The 26642-nt window shown below is 40.2% G+C and overlaps 1 protein-coding gene across 1 annotated transcript in view; it reads left to right on the forward strand.

The window, feature by feature from the left end:
- The window catches only part of shank3a (SH3 and multiple ankyrin repeat domains 3a), a 196371-nt gene that overhangs the window by 73521 nt on the left and 96208 nt on the right, over positions 1–26642 (forward strand). The window contains 2 exon segments of the mRNA XM_039807776.1: positions 1548–1751; positions 4485–4556. Coding sequence (XP_039663710.1) covers positions 1548–1751; positions 4485–4556 — 276 coding nt within the window.

A 26642-nucleotide genomic window follows, 5' to 3' on the forward strand; every position in this document is an offset into this window, starting at 1 on the left:
AAGATCTTACTCACCATGTTTGGACAAAACGGCCTTCTTAATCCTTTAGTCTCTCCAACCCTCCAACGTCTTAGTGTAATTAAAAAGGCAACGATTCTCAAGTGAAGATGCAGCTTTTCAAAGCTATGTTTGATGTTAGTTTGTTAGCATCTTCCTATCGCTTGTGTTGCCCAGGTTTTCAAGTCGACATTAAAAGTACATAAGTTACGCTACAAAACACTGTTTTGGTGGATTGATCCCACTTTTCAGATAGGGAACAATTGCCACTATCAAGGTAAACATCACTCTAAGAGATAACTAAAACGGTAGTGTTGGAAAGCAAACAGTAGGTCGTTATATAAAACATCACAGGCAAATCTAGAAAACAAACTATTTGAAAAACACATTATCATTAGAGGCCTAGTGATACTGATGTCCAAAAGTGGGGCTGAAAGAGTTATAATATTGAGCTGCTTAATACCACAACACATTTTTTCTATTCTAAAAACTTAACAGTGCAACAGTTGCCTAGAGTATATAGCCAATTTTGTAGAATTTACACTGCAACCAGACCTACTCAGGTAAAGAACTAGCCGAATCAGATGCTTCTCAACCTCATCAGTGAATGTTTAGATGATAACATGACATGCTGGCTCTATAAACGCCATCCTTATCTACTACCTGTATGAAGGAGGAAACTGTTGATCATCTGCTGCCTTTTTTAGTAAGTAGATAGTAAATAGGGCAGTGGTCCTGCCAAGTCCCACCCATACACCCACCCAACCAATCACGAGTCATTCTCAGCTGTCAATCATAACGTTTCACCCCACCAAACTTATCAGAAAGATGGGCTCTTGAACATCGATAAGCATGATAAGAACTACCTTAAATGATGGAAATTTTTTGTGTTCTTTTTTAGTTTGGCCCATGTTTTATCCAAGGTGGGGGCTTATACTGCAGCCATGCAGTCACCAGGGGGTGATCAAGAGGTTTTGGCTTCACTTTTGGGGAGCTGTCAAGCCATCCATCTTCATGTACAGTCTATGCTATATGAGGTAGCTAGACCCTCCTTCAGTGCACTTTGGAGGAGGCTCTGGCAAAGCAAGACTACATATTTTCCAGCTTAACTTTCAAAGCATTAGTAATGCACACTCACATGTAATTTATGCTGCTGAAAAAAGGGTGTCAGAAGAGTGTTGAAAAAAAACATATATTGCGGTTTTGTTTACTTTAGTATGGTAACTACTTTAGCACTGGCTTTCAGGATAACCTTTTGTGAAAAGTAATGGATAATGGTAAAATGCTACCATACCTATGTAAATAAGTTATTATAATAAAAGGTCTAGCTGCCCACCCGGGCGTGACAATGGAAGTTCAATACATTCCTCTTTAGTAGAAGAGGTCTGATTGAATATTCTAGCACGTTTTTCAGCACGGAAATGTTATATTCATTTGACTTTGCAAAATATCACTCTTCAGTATCTTGGTTTTACTTAAATGCAATATGTGATATTTAAGAAAATGGCATGTGCTTAACCTTCTCTCCTCTTTTCCTCTTGTCTTTGCAGAAATGTATGAAATTCAATGTGGATGCTCCTATCTGGCTGTCAAAGCAGCGGATCCTGTGTACTCTCAACCAGAGCCTGAAGGATGTACTCAACTATGGCCTATTCCAGCCAGCCTACAACGGCAAGGCTGGCAAGTTTCTGGATGAGGAGAGACAGCTAAGGGAATACCCTTTCCCATCCATCGCTCCTGTACCTTACCTGGAGGTAGGTATGGATCATGTGTATGTATGAGGCTTTAGGGAGAGTTAGCAGGATAGAGCAAGAGGTGGAAAAAGAGGTGATACATGCCACCACACCATAGGTGCACTCTCTGTATGTACCCTATCATCCTCCGATTAATGATTATAGGGGTGGGGGGGAAATAAATTCACATAAGAATTGTTATTTTTAGCTTTTACAATTATGAATCAATTTTCATTATTCCGAAACTCAAAAAGGTGTGTCATTGATAAAGTTACCTTGATGGAATGAGAAAGGCAGGACCTACTGTAGTCTGGCTTAACGGATGTACATTGCAGGGATAAAGCCTGACATAGATATCCCTCCCCTTCAGCTATTTCCGCTATCTAGTTTGCACGGGCACCGTCGCTGCATCCGGGGCTTAGCACCACCCAGGTTGGTTGTGATTTGTTTAAAGAAATACAAACAAGCCAGAGTGATTTTTTTCTCTATCCCAGAATAGATTAGCAGTGTATCCAGATCATACTTGACTGACTGTTGCGCGTCTTTCGGATTTATTGTATTAATAATTAGCTTTGCAAGATATTGGTGAAGTATTGAATGAATACTATGCAACATTCACCTGGTTTGCCCAGTTAGTAATCCAGCCTTAGAAAAAGAGACAGAGACTTAACAGATATACAAATAATGTCGGCGGGAACTTGCTTAAATCATGTCAAATTACTATATAACAACAACATGAGGGTATTTGCGGCCTCCCAGTATTCAACAACTATTTCATTATTGACCACCAATGTAGTGGTGCCTCAGGTCATTTTGTTTATATAGACTAAACACATTATGCCTGTTGTCTGTCAACCATCTTATGAGCTTGTTATTGAATCTGCTGTAGTCTTTTTTAAGTTGTCTGTGTGTCATAGACACACACATGCAGGTTCATGCAGCATGTTGGTGTGGGTATGTGCATCATTGTGCACGCAGTGTATGCTTTTTCTGTCATGTGTCAGTTAAATCTAGCAGCAATAATACCATGCTCAATGACAGTGTGTTGTCTGCAGTGGCTGTCATCTCTTGGAGATAATTGTTGTGCTTGTCCATCATGTTTTTTTATCTGAGAGAAATGCAGGCGTATAAAGATGTGTTGCTTTACAAACGCTGGTGTAAAGAGTCCAGGTGGTTTTCTGACTGGCGGTATTAGTTTTCACTAGTTTTATGATGATGTGTGAAGAGATGAAGAGCATAATACAGATTTACTTTTTACCTTGAGCCTCAGTTTAATGGCAATCTCTGATGCTTTGGGAGATACTGCAGTTATTTTTAACTATATTATTACTTATGATAGTCCCAGATGGCTTTGTAAATTGTAATATATCTCTTTAATTAAAAATACTTTACCATGTTTTCAACAAACTAAACTCAAATTAAACTGTTTACATGAATAATTTCCTTGTTCAATCTGTTTCACCTCTAACTTGAAATCTATGGTTGGACTTGCAAAGGCTTACAATTTAACAGAATAAGTGTGGTGCTCCGATCAGTTTGTGTGTTTGTGTGTGTGTATGTATGTGCGCAAGTGTCTGCTACTACTCTGTCGGGGTACTGTGTGTGTCATTGATTGACCAGCAGTAATTCCCTGAGGCCTGTGGTGTGTAGAGATGATTGACAGGTTTGGATTAGGAGCTCAAAACCGCTCTGCTCCATCGTGGATTTACCCTGGTGAACACCACACATCGGTGTAGAACCACACATGCACACACACACACACACACACACACACACACACACACACACACACACACACACACAGAAATGAAACATTGCGAGTACTGGGCAGTGAAAGTTATTACAGGCTGTTAGTGTTCAGTGAAACCTGTCTATTAAACAAGCAGCTTGCAACAGACCTAATAAATGATCTGGCTTTTAACATGTTGGGAAAGTAAATGCAGCTTGTTTGTTGTAGTGAAAGAACACATATGGTCCAACTTAGAAATAATCCATTCTCAGTTCTGATAACACTGATGTTGAGATTTTCAGCTCTGCGATATGTATTGTCACAATTTTATTTTGCATCATTTCTGCCACAATATTTTTCTACCTTCTCATTACCTTTAACTTTTTCATATACTGTAGTTTTGTATAATCCAATCAATGTCTGGTCATCAGAGATCAACGTTGTTTTTACTTCGATTAACTATTTGACATGCTTAATTGATATTTCCAGTTGTAGAAACAATTTAACTCTAAGTTTAAGTTTCAAAACGCTTTGTCTTTTTAAAATGAATCCACTTGTCTTTTTTAATTTGTCAAACCTGTATGCAATGTCACTCCTGCGTATTCATTAACTTGAAATTGGACACCTTTTTTATTGTTTTGCAATTTATATTTTACACTTAAGCTTCTAGGAGCAGTAGATGGGCTTTCAAGCAAGATGTAATATGTGGAAAAGATGACAAGTAGGAACGCTGGAAAAAGATGACAGCCGTATACAGGGAAATATATTTTCCCCTAATGTTATTGCATGGTTATTAAGTGAGTCAGAATTTGCTCTCTTTCTCTCTCAGAGGACAAGCCAATATGTGATACAGATTAGACATAATTTGGTTTGAGGAGCTGATACTGTGTGATAAACTAATTTGGAGTGACTTTGATAATTAACATTATTATTGTTTATTTTGTGCATAGTGTTTTTGTTAAGCAGTAACACAAGAAAGGGTAAAACCTGCTTAGCCTCTTATGTTTGTTCTTGCTGTGTTTCAGTTCCGCTATAAAAGACGTGTCTACACCCAAAGTCACCTGGATGAAAAACAGCTGTCTAAGCTCCACACCAAGGTAAGACCAAACAGCTGTGCACTCAGTCAGCCTGACATCTGAAGAGCGTATGCTTTGTGCAATCTACTAAACTGAGTGAATGACATATATTCAGTGCAAAGGCCTTTGGTCAGAGCTTGGATAGCATGGAGGCCATGTGGTTTCAGCGAGTTCAGGGAGGCTCTGGTCAGGTTTTATGCTCTAATCCTTATAAAATGCTTGAAAAGAGGACCTTAATAACAGCTCAACCATGTGTGTTTGTTGGTTCATTCATGTGTAATTGAAGTAATCTCTTGAGGCCATGAAGAGCCCCAAGAGCTTTGCACGAGGACAGTTTGTGTGTGACAATGTTGGTTTTGTGCTGTCATAGCACGTTAACATGAACTGGTGGCGATTAAGGTAAAACCGTGGTTTCACTTGTTTCCCTTCATATGTATCACCCCAATCCTTACCAATCTTTCACCAGTCCTGTGTAATTGCTTCTGTCAAAATACTCAGCAGGTGGAAGCACTGCAATTTTCTTCCTTGTTCTTTGTTTAACACATACAATCCTGTCCTACTCAAACATACAAACTAGAGCCAAACACAACATGACAGGTTAAGCTACACTGATTTGTCTCTTGTTGAGCACCAACACACTGTTTTATTGTGGAAATAAAACATACTGGACATTTGAGAATATGTGTAACAGACATTTGTTTATTACTGACCATGAATAGATACAGAAGGCGAGGCAGTAAAATCATTCTTTACTTGTTGGAGGCAGGCTTATATAGAGAAACCGAAAAGACAGTCCAAACTGGCAAACAGAACCAAAGAGGAAACGCTGGCAGACAGTGGTCAAGGGCAGGCAGCTGGTCACAAACACAGATACAAAGCTGCAGAACAGGACAAAGACTGGCACAGGAAGGCTACTGAGCAACCTAGACAATCTGGCAGAGTGAGAGTGTGAATACTGGCTGGGCACTGTATATACTACGACTAATAAAGTAATTGGGAACAGGTGTGCAAGCAGGTGACTGATCAGGTGGTCGTCTGAAGCAGGAACTCAGTGGGGACTACTAGTGGACAGGTGAGGAATGGCAGGTCTGAAATATCAAATGTCAGTAAGTAGATGCAGATGAGTTAGAGATGATTTTGTGTGTGTGTGTGTGTGTGTGTGTGTGTGTGTGTGTGTTTTTTTTTTCTTTGTGCATTTGTGTGTGTGCACCCATGTGGGTGTAATAAGTGGAACAGACAGCAGAGAGAATTAAATGCATTTTTATCAAACCCCATCAGAGGGCAGACGATTTACACTGGAGCGAATAAACAGTGTCAATTGTCTGTTTTTGTGTGTGGAGAAAGAGAACAATAGTGGGAGCTGCTGTTGCTTTAAAATCATAGAACTGCAGTTTTATTCATTTACAGTATGCATCAGTTCGTTTCAGTCTTGTGATTGTCAAAAGCCTATTTTCCAATTTCAGCTCAACTTCACTGATACAATTTTAGTTTTTCAGCATATGCAGATTTTGTCAAACACTGTTGAAACATGCTGCATCACATAATCTGATGAATACAATACCATTAAGTAAGACCACAAAGTAGGCCGCTATCCCCCTTATGTGTGGCTAATGTTCTAAAATTTGCTTTTCTTGTAGAAAATAGACTAATGCTGAGAGCAGTTTAACGGCTTATTACGGATTAAGCTTTGTAGTGAGCTCCATATACAGTATATTCCATGATAAAATGTGATTATATTGTAAATCCTCGCTGTCATAGCTTGAGGAACTACACTAAAGTGCCTACCAAACATTTGGGGGTTTAACACTATTGATTAGTACCTCCTAGTAACAAATTATCTTTTCTTTTTCAAAGTATTAGTAAAAGAGCCTCTGCAATTGTACATTTTACATTATTGCTGCATTGGTGTCTGCTACTTGTACAAAGTACAGGTGTCACAGTGATAAATCCAGCTGTCTTTACTGTCTTTGTATGTTTCTCAGTTGCTTTCAACTTAAAGAGCAGACGGGACAACAGCACTTTCAGGATATTGCAAAATACTATTCTCTATATAAAAGAACAGAGGTTGTAGCCATAGGCATTGTCTTTGCAGACGTGGCATGCAGTAGGACATTTTTCTGTCAGGGTCCAATTCCTTGTGAGAGACTTGTGAACATTTAGTTTGGAAATAAGAGGCCAAAATGTGGTCTGTTTGGGGGATCCATGGCTGTGTCCTGGATTTGTTTGAGGAACATTTGAAAAGTCATTTAAAATGGTTTCTTACAGTAGAAAGAGAGGGAACTTTGAGTCCATTGTTGGGCTATTTTGTACATCTACTGTATTCATAGGAGTGAGTGTTTTCTGCTGTGTACCATGTACTATTGCGAGTGTCAGAGAGAACAAGAAAGAGAAATAGTGAATGAGTGGGATGAGTCATACTCTCAAATATTGTCTCTTGTCTAACCAGTCTGGTATGAGGTACTGCTGTCTGCTACTGTGCTACATCGCTATGACAAAGTATATGAGTGTTACTCAACCAAGATGTGTTTCTGACCAGCTGCAATTTAGGTGGTAATTTCACACAATAAATCGTCTATAAAGAGAGAATTTGTTTTATTGGCCTGCCTCACAGGCCGAAGGGAGTGGAACTGGTTAAATTCTCAAATGGAGAAAAGAGTGGGAATCCCCCAGCCACTAACACTATCTCACTGAGTACAAACCTGAATGTGTGAATGGGTAGTGAAAGCCACTGTATTGTTTGAGTTTTTATTTTTATTTTTCTTAGCAATGAGTAATCCAGGACAGCTGTGTTATTGGAGAGAATAAAGGTGGTAATTTGGCTTTACAGATGGCTCCAGAAGCAGCCATAGTACATTCTTGTTTTCCTCTGTTACTAATCTGCTTGTCTCTCAACACAGAGACACCATGATGACAAAGGCCAGTCATTATAGGAGATATCAAGTCAAATATCTGTCACAATTCATTTATTTATAAAATACTGGTGATTGTTTGTGTGTGAAGTATGTACATTATAAATTGGAAAGGTCCAATTGCAGTTGCTATACAACCTGGATGCTGTAATAGGCTAGAGTATCTACTGCTTCCTCAGTCAAAGTTATGTAGAAGGAATGCAGCTCGACCTATGATACTATTCGATCAAATCCGTTGGAGTCAGAGCCAACTGCTATCTAACTACATATGCTTAATATATACCTAATATATGCAGATGTATGAAAAGTTTAGTGGTATATTAATTATTTGTAGCAAAAATAGTATGCTAATTATTTAATCATGAATGTTAAAGGCTTTTTACTAGTCTCTGTCTAGGCAGTGGTAATAAAAACAAAGTATTCTCTTGTGCTTGCATTGGCGAAGATGAACTTTAAGCAAGTGATGTTACAACCTAATGGAACATTGACGTTTGCCCCCCTCTCTCTTTTCTCTGAATGGCACATTTACTTTTGTTCCATAATGACTTCCAGGGGTTAAGAGGGAAATCTTGTTATGGGTGACTCTTGCAGCCTTGGCAGTCACGATGTTCACTATTCATCCTGCAGCAAACTGGCCTGTAAGGCAGAGGTCAAGCATTAGCCTACTTTGCTGGTATGGAGCTCATTAGCCGCAGGCTAAAGTTTGAAATGAGGTCATAATTGATAGGATTTTCTCATTGTTTCTTTTCCCCCACTACACCCGACCCAACCAGACCTCCTCACCCCGGAACTGTCCTGGTTAACAACGCAGGGTGGCTGCATAGAACATTTACATAGTATATTTTAAGGGGGGAAAAAAGAGTGCATGTGTGTGGGTGTTTGGTGTAGGAGGTGTGCCATGTGACAGACAGGGCTGCATAATGGGCTGCTTTCTTGCAGTGTGACAAAGGGCTTCCAGTGGTTTCTAATCCCTTTTTTTAATCAGTCCTCCTGAACTATCAGCAGTTTACTTAAACTGACCAATGACTGTTTAATATCTAAAACTTGATTTTACCCTTACATTTTTCCCATAAACTTTGTCTACACTGAATTACCATATCGCCTCTTAACTCAGTATATTTTCCAACACCTAGTGCAGTGGGTTCGATCAGTTTACTTCAGATGTATGTGACCTTGTGAGAAACTACTGTAATTGTTCTGGAGTTTAAAGTTGGTGTATGTATATGTAATAATGAATTATTTAATGATATAATAATTAGAGGTGTGAATCTTCACTGATCTCCCGATTCGATTACGATTATCATGTCAGCGATTCAATTCGATTTGATATCTCGATGCATCACGATGCGTCAAATACATTTTTACTATTAAAGCCATATAGGATATTTAATTCATAGCTTTTCAAGCTTCAAAAACAAAACATTCTGCAGTGCTCTAATACTAAATAAATTGGATACATAAAACTACAGCACTGAGCACATGGCACTTCCTGAATGTGCAAAACATAACAGAATATGTAAACAGAAAGGTTGCTAGGCCCACATTAAATTGTAAACAGAAATAATCGATTATGGCCCGGCCGATTATCGATGCAGCATCGTCCGTGTCCACGATTCGATGCATCGATTATTTGATTAATTTCAACACCTCTAATAATAATACATTAATTATTATAAATATGAATGAAACCCTGGGCATCATAGCCGTAGAGATGGCTAAGGAGGGGGTGGGTTGGAAGAAACTAAAGGCATATACAGTAATGGAGAGCATTTACTTACGCACTATTTGGTAATGTGCTCACAGACTCCACTGAACACACTGCTAAAGTGAGGGCATTTCAATTGTGCTAATGTCATCAACCAGTTAATAAATTGCACACAATATCAACATCTAAAAGGAACTTACTTACTCTTACTGGTTAAAAATGATTCAGTATGATTCACAAGCTAAACCAATCCTCACACAGCATGCCAATGTTGTTGATAGTGTGTGGGAAAGCATTATTCACAAAAGGCTCCCCCATAAAACATATTGCAGGGTAATTCTATTCCTCCTACACTGAGGCTTTGTATTGCTGTTTGCAGGTTATTGTATTTATGAATGAGAATTCCTGCATTATTTTTAATTTACAATGAAACTACCCAGAGAATGTTGCTCATTGTAGGTGTGATATTGTTCTGAGATGCCAGATCCGACCAAGCATTTGTACAGTGCCTAAACCCTCCTATCAGTGTTATTGCAACTGCAGCCAGCCGTCATTAAATTTGATGTGCGATTTCAGCATGACCTATTAGACATGCACAATATGCACGCACGCACGCACACACGCACACACACAGCTGCATGGCACAGGATTAGAGGATATTTCCAATAGGGAATCCCTCAAACACAAAGCTCACAAACAAATGTCTGCAAACACAGACATGGAACTTGGGATTTTTCTAAAATATTTTCCCAGTTGTAGAGAGGGCCTTGGCTGAAATGATTTGTGCTGGTTTTGATGATATGATATGATACCATATGTGTCTGTGTTTTTGTGTGTGACTCATACATACTGTGCATGTGTGGAGTTGTGTAAATGGGGTTATTTGTACTAACAATTTCATACCAACAATTGTGTTAACAGTTTGCATTTAAATGTTACCATATTTTTAGGTAGCCTGGATGCCAGCCGAACTTAGCCCCGCCCACAACATTGGAGGTCGGGAAGTTCGGTCTGGACTTGATCCGTTGTGGAGCAACTATGCTCGAACCAGATCTGTTCGGACCAATCAAATTGTCAGGGCGGGCTTTATACGATGATGGACAGATGATCAACAGTAACGTAATCAACCACGTCACCAAAGAGCGCTTGGGTTGAATTTGTTTACAACAAAGATGGCTGCCGCTGGAGAATTGAGATGTGTAGTCCACCATCGCGTCTGTTATAGAAGATATCGACAGCGTATTAATTTTAAAAGAGTAACATAGAACCGTGATCAAGGCATTTGTCGATCGGAAAGATGTTTTTGCCGTCATTCGGCAATAGTTTAATTTATCAGCTGGCCCCGATGGTCGCTAAAAGATGGGGCGTCACATACCCCGTTGCTCTGATTGGTTGTAGGTCTATCCAATTGAGTACAGAGGCATTTTCTTTCCTGGTTCGGTTGAAACATGCCCCATAATCACAGCCCAATGGAGCAGTATCAGACTCATATTCTGACTAGAATCTGAGTATGTATATAAGTATATAATTTTTAGGAAGACTAAGATACAAAAACATGAGCATTAGTCAATAGTCATAAAGCTCCCACTGTCATTTAACACTTGGTTTGGACTGTATTATTTTCTTTATTTTCTCTCATTTTGGATATCCTTATCTTCTTGGTTTCTACACCCCACCCATTTTCCCTTTATTTCCCCATTATTTTTTTTCTGTTTTCCCTCCCTCTATCTTACGCTTTCTCTCCTCCCTCTATTTTCCCTCCCTCTTCTCTGGCTCTCTCTCTCCACCCTCCCTCTGTTCTCTCCAGCATCCTGCAAAATTGTCCCTTACCATCTCTCCGTCTGTGCATGCACAGGAGTCAGTGTGTGCGCCTGTGCTTGGGTGAGTGTTTGTGTGAGTGAGTGACCATGTGAGTGTGCATGTAGTACTTTGACAAGACGAGAGGTAGAGAAGGAGAGAGAACAAGAGGACAGGAGACGAGGAGGAGGGGGACAGGATATGGCCATGTGGATGATGTTTTGGCATTGGGAGTGTAGCTGACCTACGGGAGTGTGTGTGTGTCACGAGGAGCGTGTCCGTGTTTGCGTGTGAGATGGGATCCGCTCTGGGCAGAAGACAAAAAGCTGAGAGAAGAGAAAGAAAAACTAAAGAAGCCAGGAAGGCCAGACTCAATAGTAAGGTACCCCAGTTGCTCTCATCATCTCTTCAATTTAATTTTATCATTATTTATGGTGTAAACATGTTTTTTTCCTCCTCTGCCTCTCTGTTTTTCATACTTTCAACCTCTGATTATGCCCAAACACTCCCCAACTCATCCCTGTGTACCTGTGTAATGCTCTCTCTCCTTCTCTCTCTCTGGCTTTTGTTCAGTTTTTATGCTGCATGTTGGTTGTGTGAAGAGCTGGTGCAGTCTTGTCTGAAACCTTGACAGAATGCTAATGTTTCTCTCTGCACTGGTTCAGTTACCAACAACAGGCTTGGAGCACTGTGTGTGTGTGTGTGTGTGTGTGTGTGTGTGTGTGTGTGTGTGTGTGTGTGTGTGTGTGTGTGTGTGTGTGCGTGCGTGTGCGTGATTGTGTCTGTATGTGGCAGACATTCCTCTATGCAATTGTGTGTGTGTGTGCAGCTGCACGTGTGTATGAAAATGTCTTTATGCATGCACATGACGATGTGTGTTTGCCAGTGGGTCACACCAGGACAGAACTTGCCTTGTGGTCTTTACTGTCTGTTGTCACAGTGTTCTGCTTGTGTCACATTGCTGTTATAACCTGCTATTGATGCTCTCTGATGGAGACGGCTTTGCTGTGTTTGTGTGTGTGTGTGTGTGTATATGTGTGTGTGTGTGTGTGTGTGTGTGTGTGTGTGTGTGTGTGTGTGTGTGTGTGTGTGTGTGTGTGTGTTTGTGTCGGAGAGAGACAAAGATGCAAAGAGCTGGAAAGACAGCATAATAGCTGGGCCACAGTGGGTAAACTTGTTAAGCTAGGTAACTGCACATACACATACAGTATTTCCTGTGAACCTCCACTGGGAGTCTCAGCGCTGTCAGTCTCACTCAGTCAGAGAGGGCTCAGCAGGTGGCAGCTGTCAACAGCATGCCCTGCAGGCAGCTTGACCTGAGCTACTGCACAAATGGGCAGCCTGACCTACTCTGCAAAATATCTCTCACAAACATGTCTTCCATAAGTCCATTTGGTAAATTATTGATACAGTAGTCTATATCCACGACGTTCCACTTCTGCGATTGCTCTGATGCCGCCGGAAATTCTGCTGGATGTCCTTTTCGGCCAGATGTCCGTTACCTTCCGCTTTCTTTGTGTTGGAATTGTAAACTCCGGTGGATTTCTGAGGACTACGGTTAACTGCTCCTCAGATCTCTGCAGGGTAAATCCAGACAGCTAGCTAGACTATCTGTCCAATCTGAGTTTTCTGTTGCATGACTAAAACAACTTTTGATGGTACACATGTTCCACCGAAACAAGTTCCTTCCCAAGGCTATTTTGCAGTGGCACAGAGGCTCCATTTGGCGCGTAACGCCGGCCAAGACGGTTGTGATTAGTTTAAAGACATGCCAATAAACCAGAGCAGCCAGCAAGACCCTTCTCCGCAGCGCTGTGGAGGAAAAAGACTATTGATACAGAATCAATGGGATATAAAACCCCATAATTTACACCAAGTCAACATCTCTGTTATTTTGTCAGTTTGTTTTTCATATGCTTATAAATCTTGTTAGTGTAAGTATTAGCCATTAAAACTACACACTGCACTTAAGTGTGATATGTGTTCTTTTGTTTTGGCCCTGGCTTGTAGAGTGACAGTCTTATTTAACATTTTACAGATGCTTAATTACACTTCATACACTGGGCTACTGCTCCCGCCCTAATGTGTTTGTGTCATCTGTGAGCTACTGCTATTATTTGTGCAAGTTCTTGTGTTCTTCAATGTGTTACACTTCAGCACCACAAGAGTATCTCACCCCCCCTCTTATTTTTTCACTTAACCTGAGTAGTCTGTATTTGTGTGTAAGAGGAGACTGTGATTAACAGATTAGAAAGCAGGAATTGATTATGTTGTGTTCAGTATGCTGAAATCAGGCCATGTAGAAACTATAGCTCCAGGCTCTTCATAATACACCCCAGTGAGCTCAATGTGGGTCTCTGCTTGCAGGTACTGCTAATGTTCATTTTTTTGTTTTCTGTTATGTGATTCATGTTGAGTATTATGTCAGTGCAGTAAGTAGAGGCTAGGAAGAAATATGCTGCCCATAGCACTTAACCTTAAGTTTTAAACTGGATTGTGTCATGGCACTCCCGGCAGGTTGTTGATGAACCTAGTTTAAAAGTTTCACCATGTTCTGCATTGCATGTAAAAATGGCTGACATTCACAAATTAGCAGCTGTGATCAGACAAAGTTAAAGTAGGAAGTATATCAAAATATTGGTTTAAATGTATTGCTCTAAAGAACCATTACTGAAATAATGTTTAGTGACAACAGACTGAGACAAGCAGAAGTTGGTTAAATTCAACCATTTCCCTGTTGGCCGTCCACCAGTCAGCCTCTGACATTTGCAATATTGAGGATGCAGTCAACACATTCCCCACTCCATGCATTATTGCTCATACTGTACTGATATTTCTGTGGTGAATGACAATCATGCACACCACAGCCGCATGCCTACTACACTGTTAGAATAAAAATGTATCTTATTATTCATGTTTGCAGATAATGTAAACCCAACAAAAAGCCCTTTAGCTGGCACAAAGGCCCACGTTCTTTCTCCTTTTGTTTATGTTTGCGTCTGAAATCTAAGACACTACTGATCTGTGACTGGTTTTTGATCAAAAGTGGAGGTGCCATGCATTTTCCATCCATCCATCCATTTAACTGAACTGGAACTCAAATTGGTGTTTGGTCTTGATGATGCTACACCTCATTGCACAAGTTCATTTTACAATAAAGAAATAACACATTGTATAGTTTCTTCTTCATAGAGTATAACATCCCACTAGCAGGAGACTCCATCATTCTAGGTCAGGCAGTATGAATAGATGACTGTATAATAGGATGCCAGAGGCATAAAGTACAATAGAGTTCTAATCATCATCTGGCTGAATAAATACACTACCCACATACTCCCTGTCTCAGTGTTGGCTGCCCCTTTTCCCTTCTGTTCTGTGTAGCCCGTAGGCCTGTTTGCAGCCAAAGTTCAAATGTAGGGGAGGATAATATTTGCTGTATTTTGACAAAAGTTTTACTAAGCTGAGCCCCAGTTCACCTTTGGTGTGTTTAGTTGTGTTTCACCCACTGGCTCTGCCCCCCTACTGTCAGCCTGCCTGAGTCCTGTTGTCAGTTTGTGTGTCTGTCTAAAAACACATGACTGAACCTGATTCAGCTCTTTCTTTCTCTGTCTGGACTCTTTGATTCTGATGACAGCATGCATTCCCACTGCTTACAAACGCAAACACACATAGTCATGCATACAAACAACAATAGTGCTCTATTGTCATATTTCATGTGACAGAATTTATGAACTGTAACTTAGACTGCATAATAACTTTTAGTCATTACTCAACCCAAAATCTATCTTTTGAGTATCAAATAACTTGTAGAAACTGCGATCGTCGAATCGTGTGTGTGTGTGTGTGTGGCAGACATTTCACTATGAAATTGTGTGTGCAGCTGCATGTGTATATAAAAATGCACATGATGATGTGTGACCCTGCCCCACTTGAATGAATGAATGAATTTATTGGTCGTAACCAAAGGGTAGGGTCAGAAGCTTCAGCTTATATCAGGCCCCCCCTTCTGACATTTTTAAGAGAAAGGGAAATTTGACAAGACAAGAAAGTTATATTATAGAAAAAAAACTAAAGAACATATACATACACATACATATATATACTGACTTTACTCAACACCCCAATGCTTCCGGAAATTTGGGATCTTACATGGTTTACTTTTTTCTTTAACACTCCAGAATATACTTCAGCATATAGCTAAAATTAGCATATTGAATGCATGTTGCACAAAACGTGCACACGGTGGCAGTTCTATATTGTTTTATTTCCATATAGGTAACGTGAAATCCAAAATGTTCCCACACACCAGACTATAAACGACGCTGGCGCATCCTCCAGCTCTGGGCAGTCTCTCTCCCACTTGACATTTCTGCAGGTGACGTGACGTGACCTGCCGCGCGCACCCTACTCCAACTTGAGGAGCGGTGGCTCGGTGTCTCTCAAAATCTGATGAAAATCTTTTAAACTGACCTTTGTCGATCTGAAATGAAGACAGATTCAGCAACTGCATGGCTTATTTCTCGCTTAAAATGTTTTCAGAAACACGTTTCGGTGAACTATTTTAGTACAATATGAGATCGTATTCTGAACGAGCCGCCATGACAGTCTGTTTTGAAATTTGGGACCAGCCAGACCCATGTGACGCAATCGTCCAATCAGCTGCCATGGGTTGCATTTGTCACGCCCATCCCGCTCGTCATTTCCAATAAGTGTTTTAACATAGGTGTATAAAGTGGGCACTACGACAGTAAGAGGTTAGTGCACATTAACAGTGTACTGACGAACCGTGCGGTACACACACGCTCCGAACCGAGACTAGCGAACCGGGCGGTTCGGGTGTTTTTTCATGAACCGTACCACCCCTAGTTTCTATCCTTAAGCTTACCTGAGCTGTTAAATGTGTTTTGCGATAATTTCATAAACCACAGTTTCAATTTACCTAGTTCTACTGTCACCTTCTCCATTAGCCTTTGTAAACAGTCATCTGAACAAAATATGTTGGTATCATCTGCAAAAATGACATATTTCAATATAATGGACACTTTACAACTATCGTTTATGTACATAATGAATAATTTTGGTCCAACTATCGAACCCTGTGGCACGCCACACGTGATGTTAGCTAGCTTGGACATGGCATTGCCCACTTGTACATACTGACTCATATTTTTGATGTAGCTCTTCAGCCATTCCAGACCTACACCTCTGATTCCAAACTTTTCCATTTTCTCCAACATAATATTGTGATCTATGGTGTCAAATGCTTTCCTAAGATCTATGAACACTCACACTGCAAACTTCTTATCATCAACTGCACTCTACTTTCTCTAAAACCATATTGACAATCAATTAATAGATTGTTTTTCAACAAAGCGGTCCAGTCTGGCAACAAACAGTTTTTCAAGTATTTTAGAAAATTGAGATAAAACCGGTCTACAATTTGTGTATAATTTTATCTCCGGCCTTGAACAGTGGAATTACTTTTGCTGTTTTCATTTTGTCAGGGAAGCTGCCCAATTGGAACGATAGGTTACAGATGTACGACAGAGGCACTACAATGGCTGAAATTACTTCCTTAACTAAAGTCATGTCAATCCCATTCCAGTCTGTGGCTTTTTTGTTTTAAAATTTGTTTACAAGTTCAATTATATCATTCTCTCCCACTTTTCTCAGAAACATTGATTCCGAATTTCTCGCTCCATAAAATTGTCCTACACTGCCCTCTTCTGGCGGTATTATTCACTTAAATTTGTCATGTGGCGGTTGGATTTATTCACACTTTAAAAAGGTTTATTAAAAGCTTCTTTCTTTAAACATTTGATATTTATATCATAATAGGCTGTATATTAACTTAACTAACTTAAAAGAGGTATTCTATGTAAAATCAGACATAGAGCACCCCTGTATAGCCAAAATTGCATGATCCTCGTTTCATAACTATAGAAATAAAATTATCCACAATACATTTTATTTCTATGTTTCAAACTGTCAACTGGTTGAAATGACAGAGTTTTGGACAGAGGCTGGCTAAAGCTTCAACTAGAGCCCGCAAGCATGGTAATGTGGTCGAGCGAGCTAGAGAGTGACTGAAAAGAGCGAGCAGCGTTAGAACAAGCAGTCAATCAGAGAAATAAAACGTTGTTTTTGCTGTTTCATCACTAGAAATGCAACTGCAGCAAGCATCTCCTTATCACTAACTTTATCCACATTCATATTTAGACGCAACAAATTATATATCAAGCTAAAAAAAAAGCATTAGCTGTGCTGTAGCTGCTGTACGAAAACAACAATCAATCGTGTTGTCTTTTCCGGCCATTGCCCCATATGAAAAACATTTAAAAAGGAGCAAAAATATAACGAGCGCTATAGCGAAAGACACTTTTTAACACATGCACATGTTTACTTTGTTTGGTTTTGTGCTACCTCTACAAACATTTGAGATGCTTTCTTGGTAGGAGTTTTTTTAAAAACATTTTATATGTTGCTTTTAAGTAGTTTTAGGTTGTTGTTTGCAGACACAAAAAAGGAAAACTTAACTGTAAGATGACTTTGTAAGAGGAAAACAGGGCTACTCTTTATTTTCCTTTGCCAGTAGAGGACACTACTGCTCTGTTGACCAGTGGGGCATCTCATAATGTGAACGTGTACTGTGAATTGTGCTGAATATTGTAAAGGCATGTTTTTTTTTAAATTTTATATGTTAATAAACTATATTCTAAAGTGTAATTAAACCTCTGTTTTCTTCTGGCTTCAGTCAGTATGCACTTCAAACGGGCAGTATCAGCAAAAAATTATATTCTGATAATTATCAATATCGATCAAAATGGGAAAATATATTGTGATCACATTTTTTGCCATATCGCCCATCCCAACATATCGGCGCAGATTTCAGTCAAGTGCGCCCTGCTCACTGAGTTGGGGCGTGCCGTGTAAACTTGTGGTATTTTTTGGCCAGGCTCGTCTGGCACACCTGTGGCACACTTGGATACAGAGTGGGATCAGAAACAACATATTATCATACATCATACTAGTTGGCCGTGTTAGAGACTGTGACAATCATGGCCAATCATATTCCTATTAAACATAGGGTAAAACTTTGCACAATACTACGTCTGTGTCTTTGGTTAGGCATTAACATAGATATGTGCATTTAAATGTGTGTGTTCCTGTTTATGCCAATGCCTTTTTGTTTTTTTTGCATTAATGGGTTGGCAAGTAAGCCAGAGCTCAATTGTACTGATGGAAGAGACAATGCTGGACAAAGCCATGCTGCCAGTGTGGCCAGGAGCGTGGGTAGAATTGGTTGAGCGAACAGCAGAATGTGTTTGGGGGTCCACATACAATAAGCCTGTGCTCTGCATGTTTGTGAGTGTGTTGATGAGTGGGGCAGAGGCTGTGGCTTTGCCATGCTTTGTTCCAGGCTCTAGCCAACCCTGTCAGAGCTAACTCATACTGTCCCTCCTGCCCAAACTGTAGTTCATCAAGAGGAATACTAGAAAATATACAAAGCAAAAAACGTTCTTCGGAAAAGGATAACTCAGGAGGCACCATGCTGCTACGTTCAGAGAGAGCTTTCAGGAGCCGGGCCACAGAGGTTAGACTCAACATGATACTGCTAAAATGACTCATGAGATCAAGAATAAATGCAGGTTACTGTCCCACTGTGGCTATGCCTTTAGAAACTTTTTCATCTTTCATACCCAAATAGAAAGGATGTTTATAGTAGTTTGTAGTGAAGCAATGTTGTTTGTTTGTTTGTTTGCCAGCTTTGCATTTTCTGGACTTCCTATTGAAGTACCGTTTACTTTAAATTCACATGATGAACTGGTTAGAAGCGTATGTGGACTTTTTTTTGACTGTGACTGTTGATTTTTATACTGTTTGGTAAGAATTACACATATTTTACCTCAACAGGAAATGACGATCACATTTAGTGAAGGCTGCTTTTACATGTTCCATGTTAGAGGTATTGCATCAGATCAATTTGTCCATACAATTGTGTCTCAATTTATATAGTTTAAAAACAGAGGTAGGCCACATAATAGGGTAACCATAGTGGTATGTGCATGCTGTGTCAGCAGATGGCATAGGTCCAGGTTAAGGCTGGCTTTAGGCTAAAATGCAGAGAGGCATTTTTGTTTCCCTCTCTTTGTCTCTTTTTCATTTAGTCGTTCATCTGCTTTCTATTACCCTTAAAAAACATCAATTAAAAGATCAGGAATCCCCTACGTACATTAACAAGACAAACAGACTCAAAGGAAGGTCTAAGATACTGAAACCGCGAGAGACACTGGTGGGTGCAAGTTATATAGAACAGGTATTATGATTATTATGATGATGAGTGTGGCTCATGCGAACTAAGCAAGCTGTGAGATTGAGCTTCTTTCTAAAGCCCCACCAGAGAGGTGTAAAATTTAATGTGCGTTGTGCAAAAACATTTGCTGTCAATGATGTGTAATGTTGTTGCTATAGTAACATCAGGATTTGTTTTACTGCAATCATCCATCATGTGTTTATTGTGCTAATAATGAATCAATAAATGTGTGTACGTGTGTGTGCGTGCGTGCGTGCGTGCATGCATGCGCATGTATGTGTGTGTGTGTGTGTGTGTGTGTGTGTGTGTGTGAGTGAATTAGGGCTGCACGATATGACCTAAAATCAAAATCACGATTAATTGCACATTTTACCTCGATAACATAAATTAACGATAATTTAATTTTTTGTGATTTGACGACGGACACTGCGTTTTAAAAACATTTTGTATAAAGTTTTAAAAAACGTCTTTTGCATGATAAAAATGTAAATAGGCTATACAATCTATTTCTTAACTGCTAATTAACTTAGTTTGTCCTAACTTTGAACCAGCAAGTTGTGTTTAATCTCCTCTTTTTTTCTGCTTGTGGAGAGCTACGTGACACATGAAACTATATTGATGAGGACCGGCGAGTTAAATCAACCGAGAGTATACCAGGCAGACACACAGCTGACAACCTGCAGGTGGAGGCGTTGGAGACAGGCTTGGACATACACACTGCCTGCCGCTGTGGACTTGTGTCAGTCCCGCAAGCGGTTTCAGGAAAGTGGCTGCATGTTTCCAACAATGCACAAAACATCTACACCGGTACAAGCCTACAGCTGTCCACAGACACGGAGTGTGGAAAGGGTGAACTGAGACTCTGTTTCCTGCTTGTCGGTAAATAGTTACTGATGAACAAAAAACTTGAAAAACTTGAATTACAAAAAATGATGAACATTTCATTTCATTGTGCTTTATTTTGGAAGGCTGGCTGCCAAAAATCGCCTCTTACTACCTAATTAATTAGCCCGAGTTAAACTCTAGCTATCAGTAAGCAGAAGGTAGTGGTACTGTGTGTGTGTGTGTGTGTCGGCCCGCCCCTGCATTTGTCAACTTGCGAGTGTTAATTTTGGACCCTGCACACGTGGTAGAATGTTTTTAAGGAGAAAGTAGGCCTATCAATAGAAATAAATTATCGAAATTATCGTCATGCGAAAAATACGTCGATAACAGCTTCAGAATTTCAATCGTCCAGCCCTAGAGTGAATGCTTGTGTACATACGGTATGTGTGTGAATTTCATCCTTAAGCCTCCAATGCTTTTTCATGTGATGTTAGCCTCCCCCTAAGCTTAAGAGTGTATCAAATTACTGAGAGATTTATTTTTTTGCAGCTATACAGTAAAGGTTTAAGTTTCCCCTCAAAGAAAGTACTATTCCTTGGGATCAAGTCCATACTCTGTCGCACAGTATATTGGTCTTTTTGTAGCTGAGAGTATTACACTTTAAGCCTGTTAGTTATGGATATTGGAGATTACTTAAGCTCTCGCTTTCTCAGACAAACACACTGTAGGCTGAGGTCTAAATAAACATACTGTAGATTGAGGCCACAGTGCTTATAGACACACACAGATAAAACAGAAACACCAATCTTTTCTAACAGGCGTGAAACGGTACGCAGCAGCTCTGTGTCTCTTAGGGGAGTTTAAACACCCTCATTAAACCCAAGAATGTTAATTAATATGTTCTTTAGTTGGACAGATTTACTAAATCCACCAGTAAGACATAGGGCCCTATCTTGCACCCGGCGCAGCGCAAAGCCCGACGCAGTTGTCAATTTCCCGTCCAGCGCCCGCGTCGTTTAAATAGCAAATGCACCTGCGCCCATCTCTGCGCCCATGGGCGTGCTGGTCTTACAGTAAGGTGTGTTCAGGTGAATTATTGGCTTATTGCTATCTTGAGGCAGCGGGAAGTGATCGCACCCTTGACCAACAAAAACCTGGTCTAAAGTCAATAGCACAGCATTTCATTGTTATTTTAACAGCAAATTAGTGAAATGCGCCTAGGCTTATGCACAGCGCGCGCACACTATGCTTGTTACACACACACAGGGAAGCGCAGCAGCACACAAACATGCAAAAGATTACAAATAAAAATATTACGGTGCAAATCCACCATCATAATAGCAATGCGCCAAGGTACAAACGCGCCTGGCTTTTAAAGGGAATGGGAGATGACACTCTGATTGGTTTATTGCATGTTACGCCCAAAACACACCTATGATTAATTAAGACACTAAGTACAACCCTTTTGAACCATGCGCCCGGCATACAGACCCTTTTTCCGCCGTCAAACTAGCACAAGTGGATTTGGACTTCTAACCAGTTTGAAGGTCAGCTGAATATTGTGCTTTTTGACGGGGTTCGATTTCTGCCGAACTTTAGAATTTTTTTCCACCGAACCGAACCCTACGCTTGCACTACGCTTGCACTATGCATGCGATTGTGGGAAGGTGTTTACGTAGGTGGACCGTTCATTGCAGTAGGCTATGAGAAAGTGAAAATGGAACTTGTGAGCAGAAAAGTATTGTTTGGCAGTACTTTCAGTCAAAAGAAGGCGATTCAAGTCGAGCTACATGTTCAATTTGCAATGCCGATTTGTCTCGTGGTGGCAAGGACCCTAAACAATACACAACATCGCCGCTGTTAAAACATTTGCATATGAAACATCCGAAAGAATACAAGTTGTGCATGAAGGAATCTACAGACAGCAGCCAAAATGCAGCAACTTCAGGTACGACAAAGGAAGGACAGTCACAGCTAAAAACTTGTGTTATACCAGACAGTGCCTCTCCCGGGCTGTCAGCTGTTCTCTCGGCAAATGACAGCTCCCTACAGTGGGAGCGGAGCGACAGAACGGCCGGCTGCTACTCGTTAGCTTTCTAATTTCACCCACCCAACATGCCTTCATCATACACTGGTTAGTGAAAATGTGCCAAACTAAATTGACACGATTAACCTATTAGTTGTCAACCATTACATTTATAGCCAACTATTTTGTAAGGGCTGTGGATCTTTACTGGTCTCACGATCCGATTCAAGTTGATCACGATGCGTCTAGGGTTGTGCCGATGGACGATATCATCGTCCATCGTGATGGCTGGCCGACATCACGATGGAGAGCCACCATCGTGATGCCACACTCCTCACCCTGTCAAACACACTAATCCTAGTCGCGGGAGCTGGACGGGAAATTGACAAGTGCGTCGGTCTTAAACTAGCAAAGACACAAAGACAAGACATAGGGCTCCTTAAGTGGAAGCTACTTTTTCCCCCCTTACGTGCAACCTATTATCGCTTTGAGCAGACTGGATTGGCTGTAGTGATACATTCTCTCTCTCTCCCTGTCAGTTGTAGCTCGCTCTACCTTCTAGTAACGTTGGACACAGCGGGTGAGAGTGAGAGAGAAAAAAGCTTTCCTTTCTCCCCTAATTGGACTAGGTTTGTCGACGCTACTCTGTGCGTGCATCAATAAGTAAGTCTAAGGTCCTGTAGGTACAGGACGATGTTATGCAGGATTTATGAATGTACGTTAGCAACAGTAGGCTAATTCACGAGGGTGCTATTTTATGTGTGAGCTAATATTGGGCATCTGTTCATGTGCGCTGCAAGAGTTATGTTTCTGTTTATTGAATTCGTTATTCAGTGCAAACATAACCGAGAATGTAGTTTAAACTCAGTAATGATGGTATATTAGGTTATTACTGTCGCTCTGTTGAAGGCAAACGTCCCACTGTACTGTCGTTACGCAGATCACGGACATCTGATAGACTTTACTGCACCGTACTTAAGTGAAAGTAGGTCAAGTTGTAAAACCTACCAGCAGGGCATTTACATGTATGTCTAATCATTTCTATGTTAACTGTTGGCCCATAGTAGTAGAAAAAAATATTTATGTAAAGAGATATGCCAGCCCCGACGACGATATCATCGTCCATCACGATGTTTTACTGTAAACATCGTCAACTGCCAATTTAGGGGACATCGCCCAACCCTAGCCCAACAAATTCAAGCAGTCAGATATATATGAACTCCCCTTTTTATTGTATCTGCTCTTAAGAAAGACACTTCCTGAACGTAGTGGAGTCTGAACACAGCAGACAACAGACAAATGGAAAAAAAACAAAAAAAGCTGAAACTGGAAAATCAACAAGCAACATCAGTAGACAATAATTATGGTCTGTCACTGCATCGATGCAGAATCGTCCCTGTCCGCATCGCGATGCATCAATGTAATGATTCATTTCAACACCCCTACTATTTTGATAATCGATTAATCGGTTTAAGTAAAATATCTTCTGGTTTCTTCACTCCTCTATGACAGTAAACTGAATATCTTCAAGTTGTGGACAAAACAAAACATTTGAGGACGTCATCTTGGGCTTTGGGAAAACACCGATCGTCTTTTTTCACCATTTTCTAACATTTTATAGACCAAAAACACAAATTGATTAATCAAGAAAATAGACGGATTAATCTACAATGAAAATAATTGTTAGTTGCAGGACTACAGTTTTACATGTTTATCATTGAATAACAACCCAGGAAGTTTAAGATGCTATTGCTTTCTGTACAGCCATTCCGAACAAAAACAAACATCTGTTGACTCACCTTTGACTGTTTTATAATAAACATCCACAGGAGTAAATTACAGTATTGCACAACCAATAAGAAAGATTAGAGTTGTAAATAGATTGCTGCTCCACTCTATTCTCATATCTCTTATCCACACCCTTTTTTGTTCTTCTATCATGTCTTTGCACTGCTGTCCTCCATTCCTTGCCCTCACGTGACCCCTTTTTTCTTGTGTTTCTGCCCACCGTACAACTGTGTTGCAATAAATGCATTAAATATAAGATAAACTTACAAATAAAGCTAGCTAAGCCATCTGCCTATTTTCTTTTCTTCTGATGAGAAGATGGTAAAAAGAGGAGTCAAATGAAGATGCAGTAGACCAGTGACAGCTTCACTACACTGTACAGTCTCTGCTGTCACTGTTTGCTTTGTGGTTTTGCCAAAGACTTGAAGTGCTTCTTAGTATGCTCACATGATGCCTCTTGCATTTATCATCCTCAGCTAAGGAGCTTATACATTTATCAAAAATACCCATTTTTGCAAACTATAAGATACTACTACAATACCTTCACTCTGCAAATTGTTCCTGTCTTATTCTATCTACATGTAGGCTATCTGTTTTAGGTATTAGAGTTGCAAAGATGAATTGATTAATCAACTATTAAATTAACCGCCAATCATTTTGGTAATTGATTAACAGTTTAAATAATTGTTAGAAGAAAACAAGCTTCTTGCATATGAATATTTTCTGGTTTCAGCTTTTCTTAGACATGAGTAGGGGGGGCGCCAAGGAAAAAAGGTTGGGAACCACTGAACTAATCACTGGACTAATCGAAACAATATTCCACAGATTACAGTAATCAACAATGACAATAATTGTTAGTTGCAGCGTTATTATCTATCATACGTTCCCTTCCCTTACTGACACCATTATGACTTACTTACCAAAAACATTTTGTATTGCCTGTTATAGAATATGCCTCATATTCCAGATTGAAAATAAAATCCTCTCTCAACCTGCACTTTTTTGTTTTCATCTCAGCATGCAGTACTCAATATTCTAATGTGTTATTATGTATTTTAATAGTACAGGACATTCATTTATATTCCTTATATCACTTTATTTTTAAGTTATTTACTTTCGATTAGACTCTTAGGAAAATTACACACAAATGCAAAAGAAGGTAGGAGAATGTAGCCCGATTATGCATGTATATGATATGGAGTTGTGTCTCTTTAGGTTTGTGTGTCTAATCAAAATGCAGTGCCCCAGCAGCAAGACAGCCTCTGTACAAAACATCTGGGAGACAGAGGTCAAGGCTTGCCCGCTCTCGCTCCAGCCTTTATATAAGTGACTGTCAACAAAGCACAGACAGAAAATCACGAACAGTCTGTGCCAGATAAGGTTGTTTGCGTTTGCCGACGTGACTTCATGTAAGACAAGGCAGTTGTATCTTTTAATGTGTGACTGATTGTTAATGCCACATTTTGTGAAACATAGTCAGCTAATGCCTTTGTGAGGTTTGTATTAATGGACACTCCCTGAATCTCTGCCCCCTCATGATGATTGCAGTTTGGAATATTACATTGTATATGTACAGAAATTCCTACATGTGTATTTATTAACAGAGTTAATCAAATTAACCACAACCGTTTCAGCTGTGTTGCTCATCAGTGACACTGTTGGGTCGGATTTATCAGACTATCAATCAGTCACGGCCATTTTCCGCATCACTGTCAGACAGGCTGAATAGACAAGTCACCTGGCATCTGAATAGGCTTCACTATAAAAAAATATGACAGTTCGATGCTGACAAGGTTTACCTGATGAGTTGGAAGCACAAAGTAGCCCCATACGAGTCAGTTTATGTTGCCACAATAAGATCTGTGACCTTTTTTAACAGTCTGCTGTGTTGCCAACTATCAGGGATTACCCTATGAAATGGCTAACTTCACTGCACAATGCAGTAGGTCTAACGGTCTTCTAGTGGACTTTGGACACATGAGTCTCTGTCACATGTAGGCTTGATGTTAATGTGGGAATATCTTTGATTGTAACCACATACTTGTCACTACATACTTCATGATACAGAATCACTGACAGCAGGACCCTGTGTCAATGGGGTAAAGCATTTCTTCCAAGTCTTCTGAGGCCTCTGCTCTTTTTCGACTGTCTTGGCTGTACTCATATTATCCTTATGTCTGACGGTCCCTAGAGCATACCCATTACCCACTACACTGATTCACTGTCTTTATTGCCTAAGCACTTCTAACGCTTTGAAACATGTGTGTATTTAACGGGCCAGCTCACATTAGGCTAGCATATGATCCTCTCGAATAAGCATCATGTTGGTGAACGTTGTAATTACTACTCATCCACAGCACAGCGTACTGTAGGCCAGCTGTGAGGGACCAGGGGCTATGTAGCCATGTGGTAATGAGTGTAAATATAGGACAGTGAAAGTGTTTTGACACACATATGTGCATGCTGTATGTGTCACACTTGGATGCACATTAGCTTTTCAACAGGACATTGAGTGTGTACACCTCCTTTTATGAAGCTATGGGAAAAACACTTCAAAAAAGGAGGGGGGGAAACTAAGAGAATAGCCGTAGAACACAGTGAGTAACAAAAGCAGGGGGAGTCTTGTTGTCTCTAATTTCTGGCCTCCTACCCAGGCTTTTATCAGGTAGTGTCAGATAATCCCCCGTTAGTGGTGCTGGAGACACTAGGATCCTTAGGGTACTGAACTAAAAGAAGAAACCTT

This window comes from Perca fluviatilis, chromosome 8 (genome assembly GCF_010015445.1).
Source record: "Perca fluviatilis chromosome 8, GENO_Pfluv_1.0, whole genome shotgun sequence".
Taxonomy (NCBI): domain Eukaryota; kingdom Metazoa; phylum Chordata; class Actinopteri; order Perciformes; family Percidae; genus Perca; species Perca fluviatilis.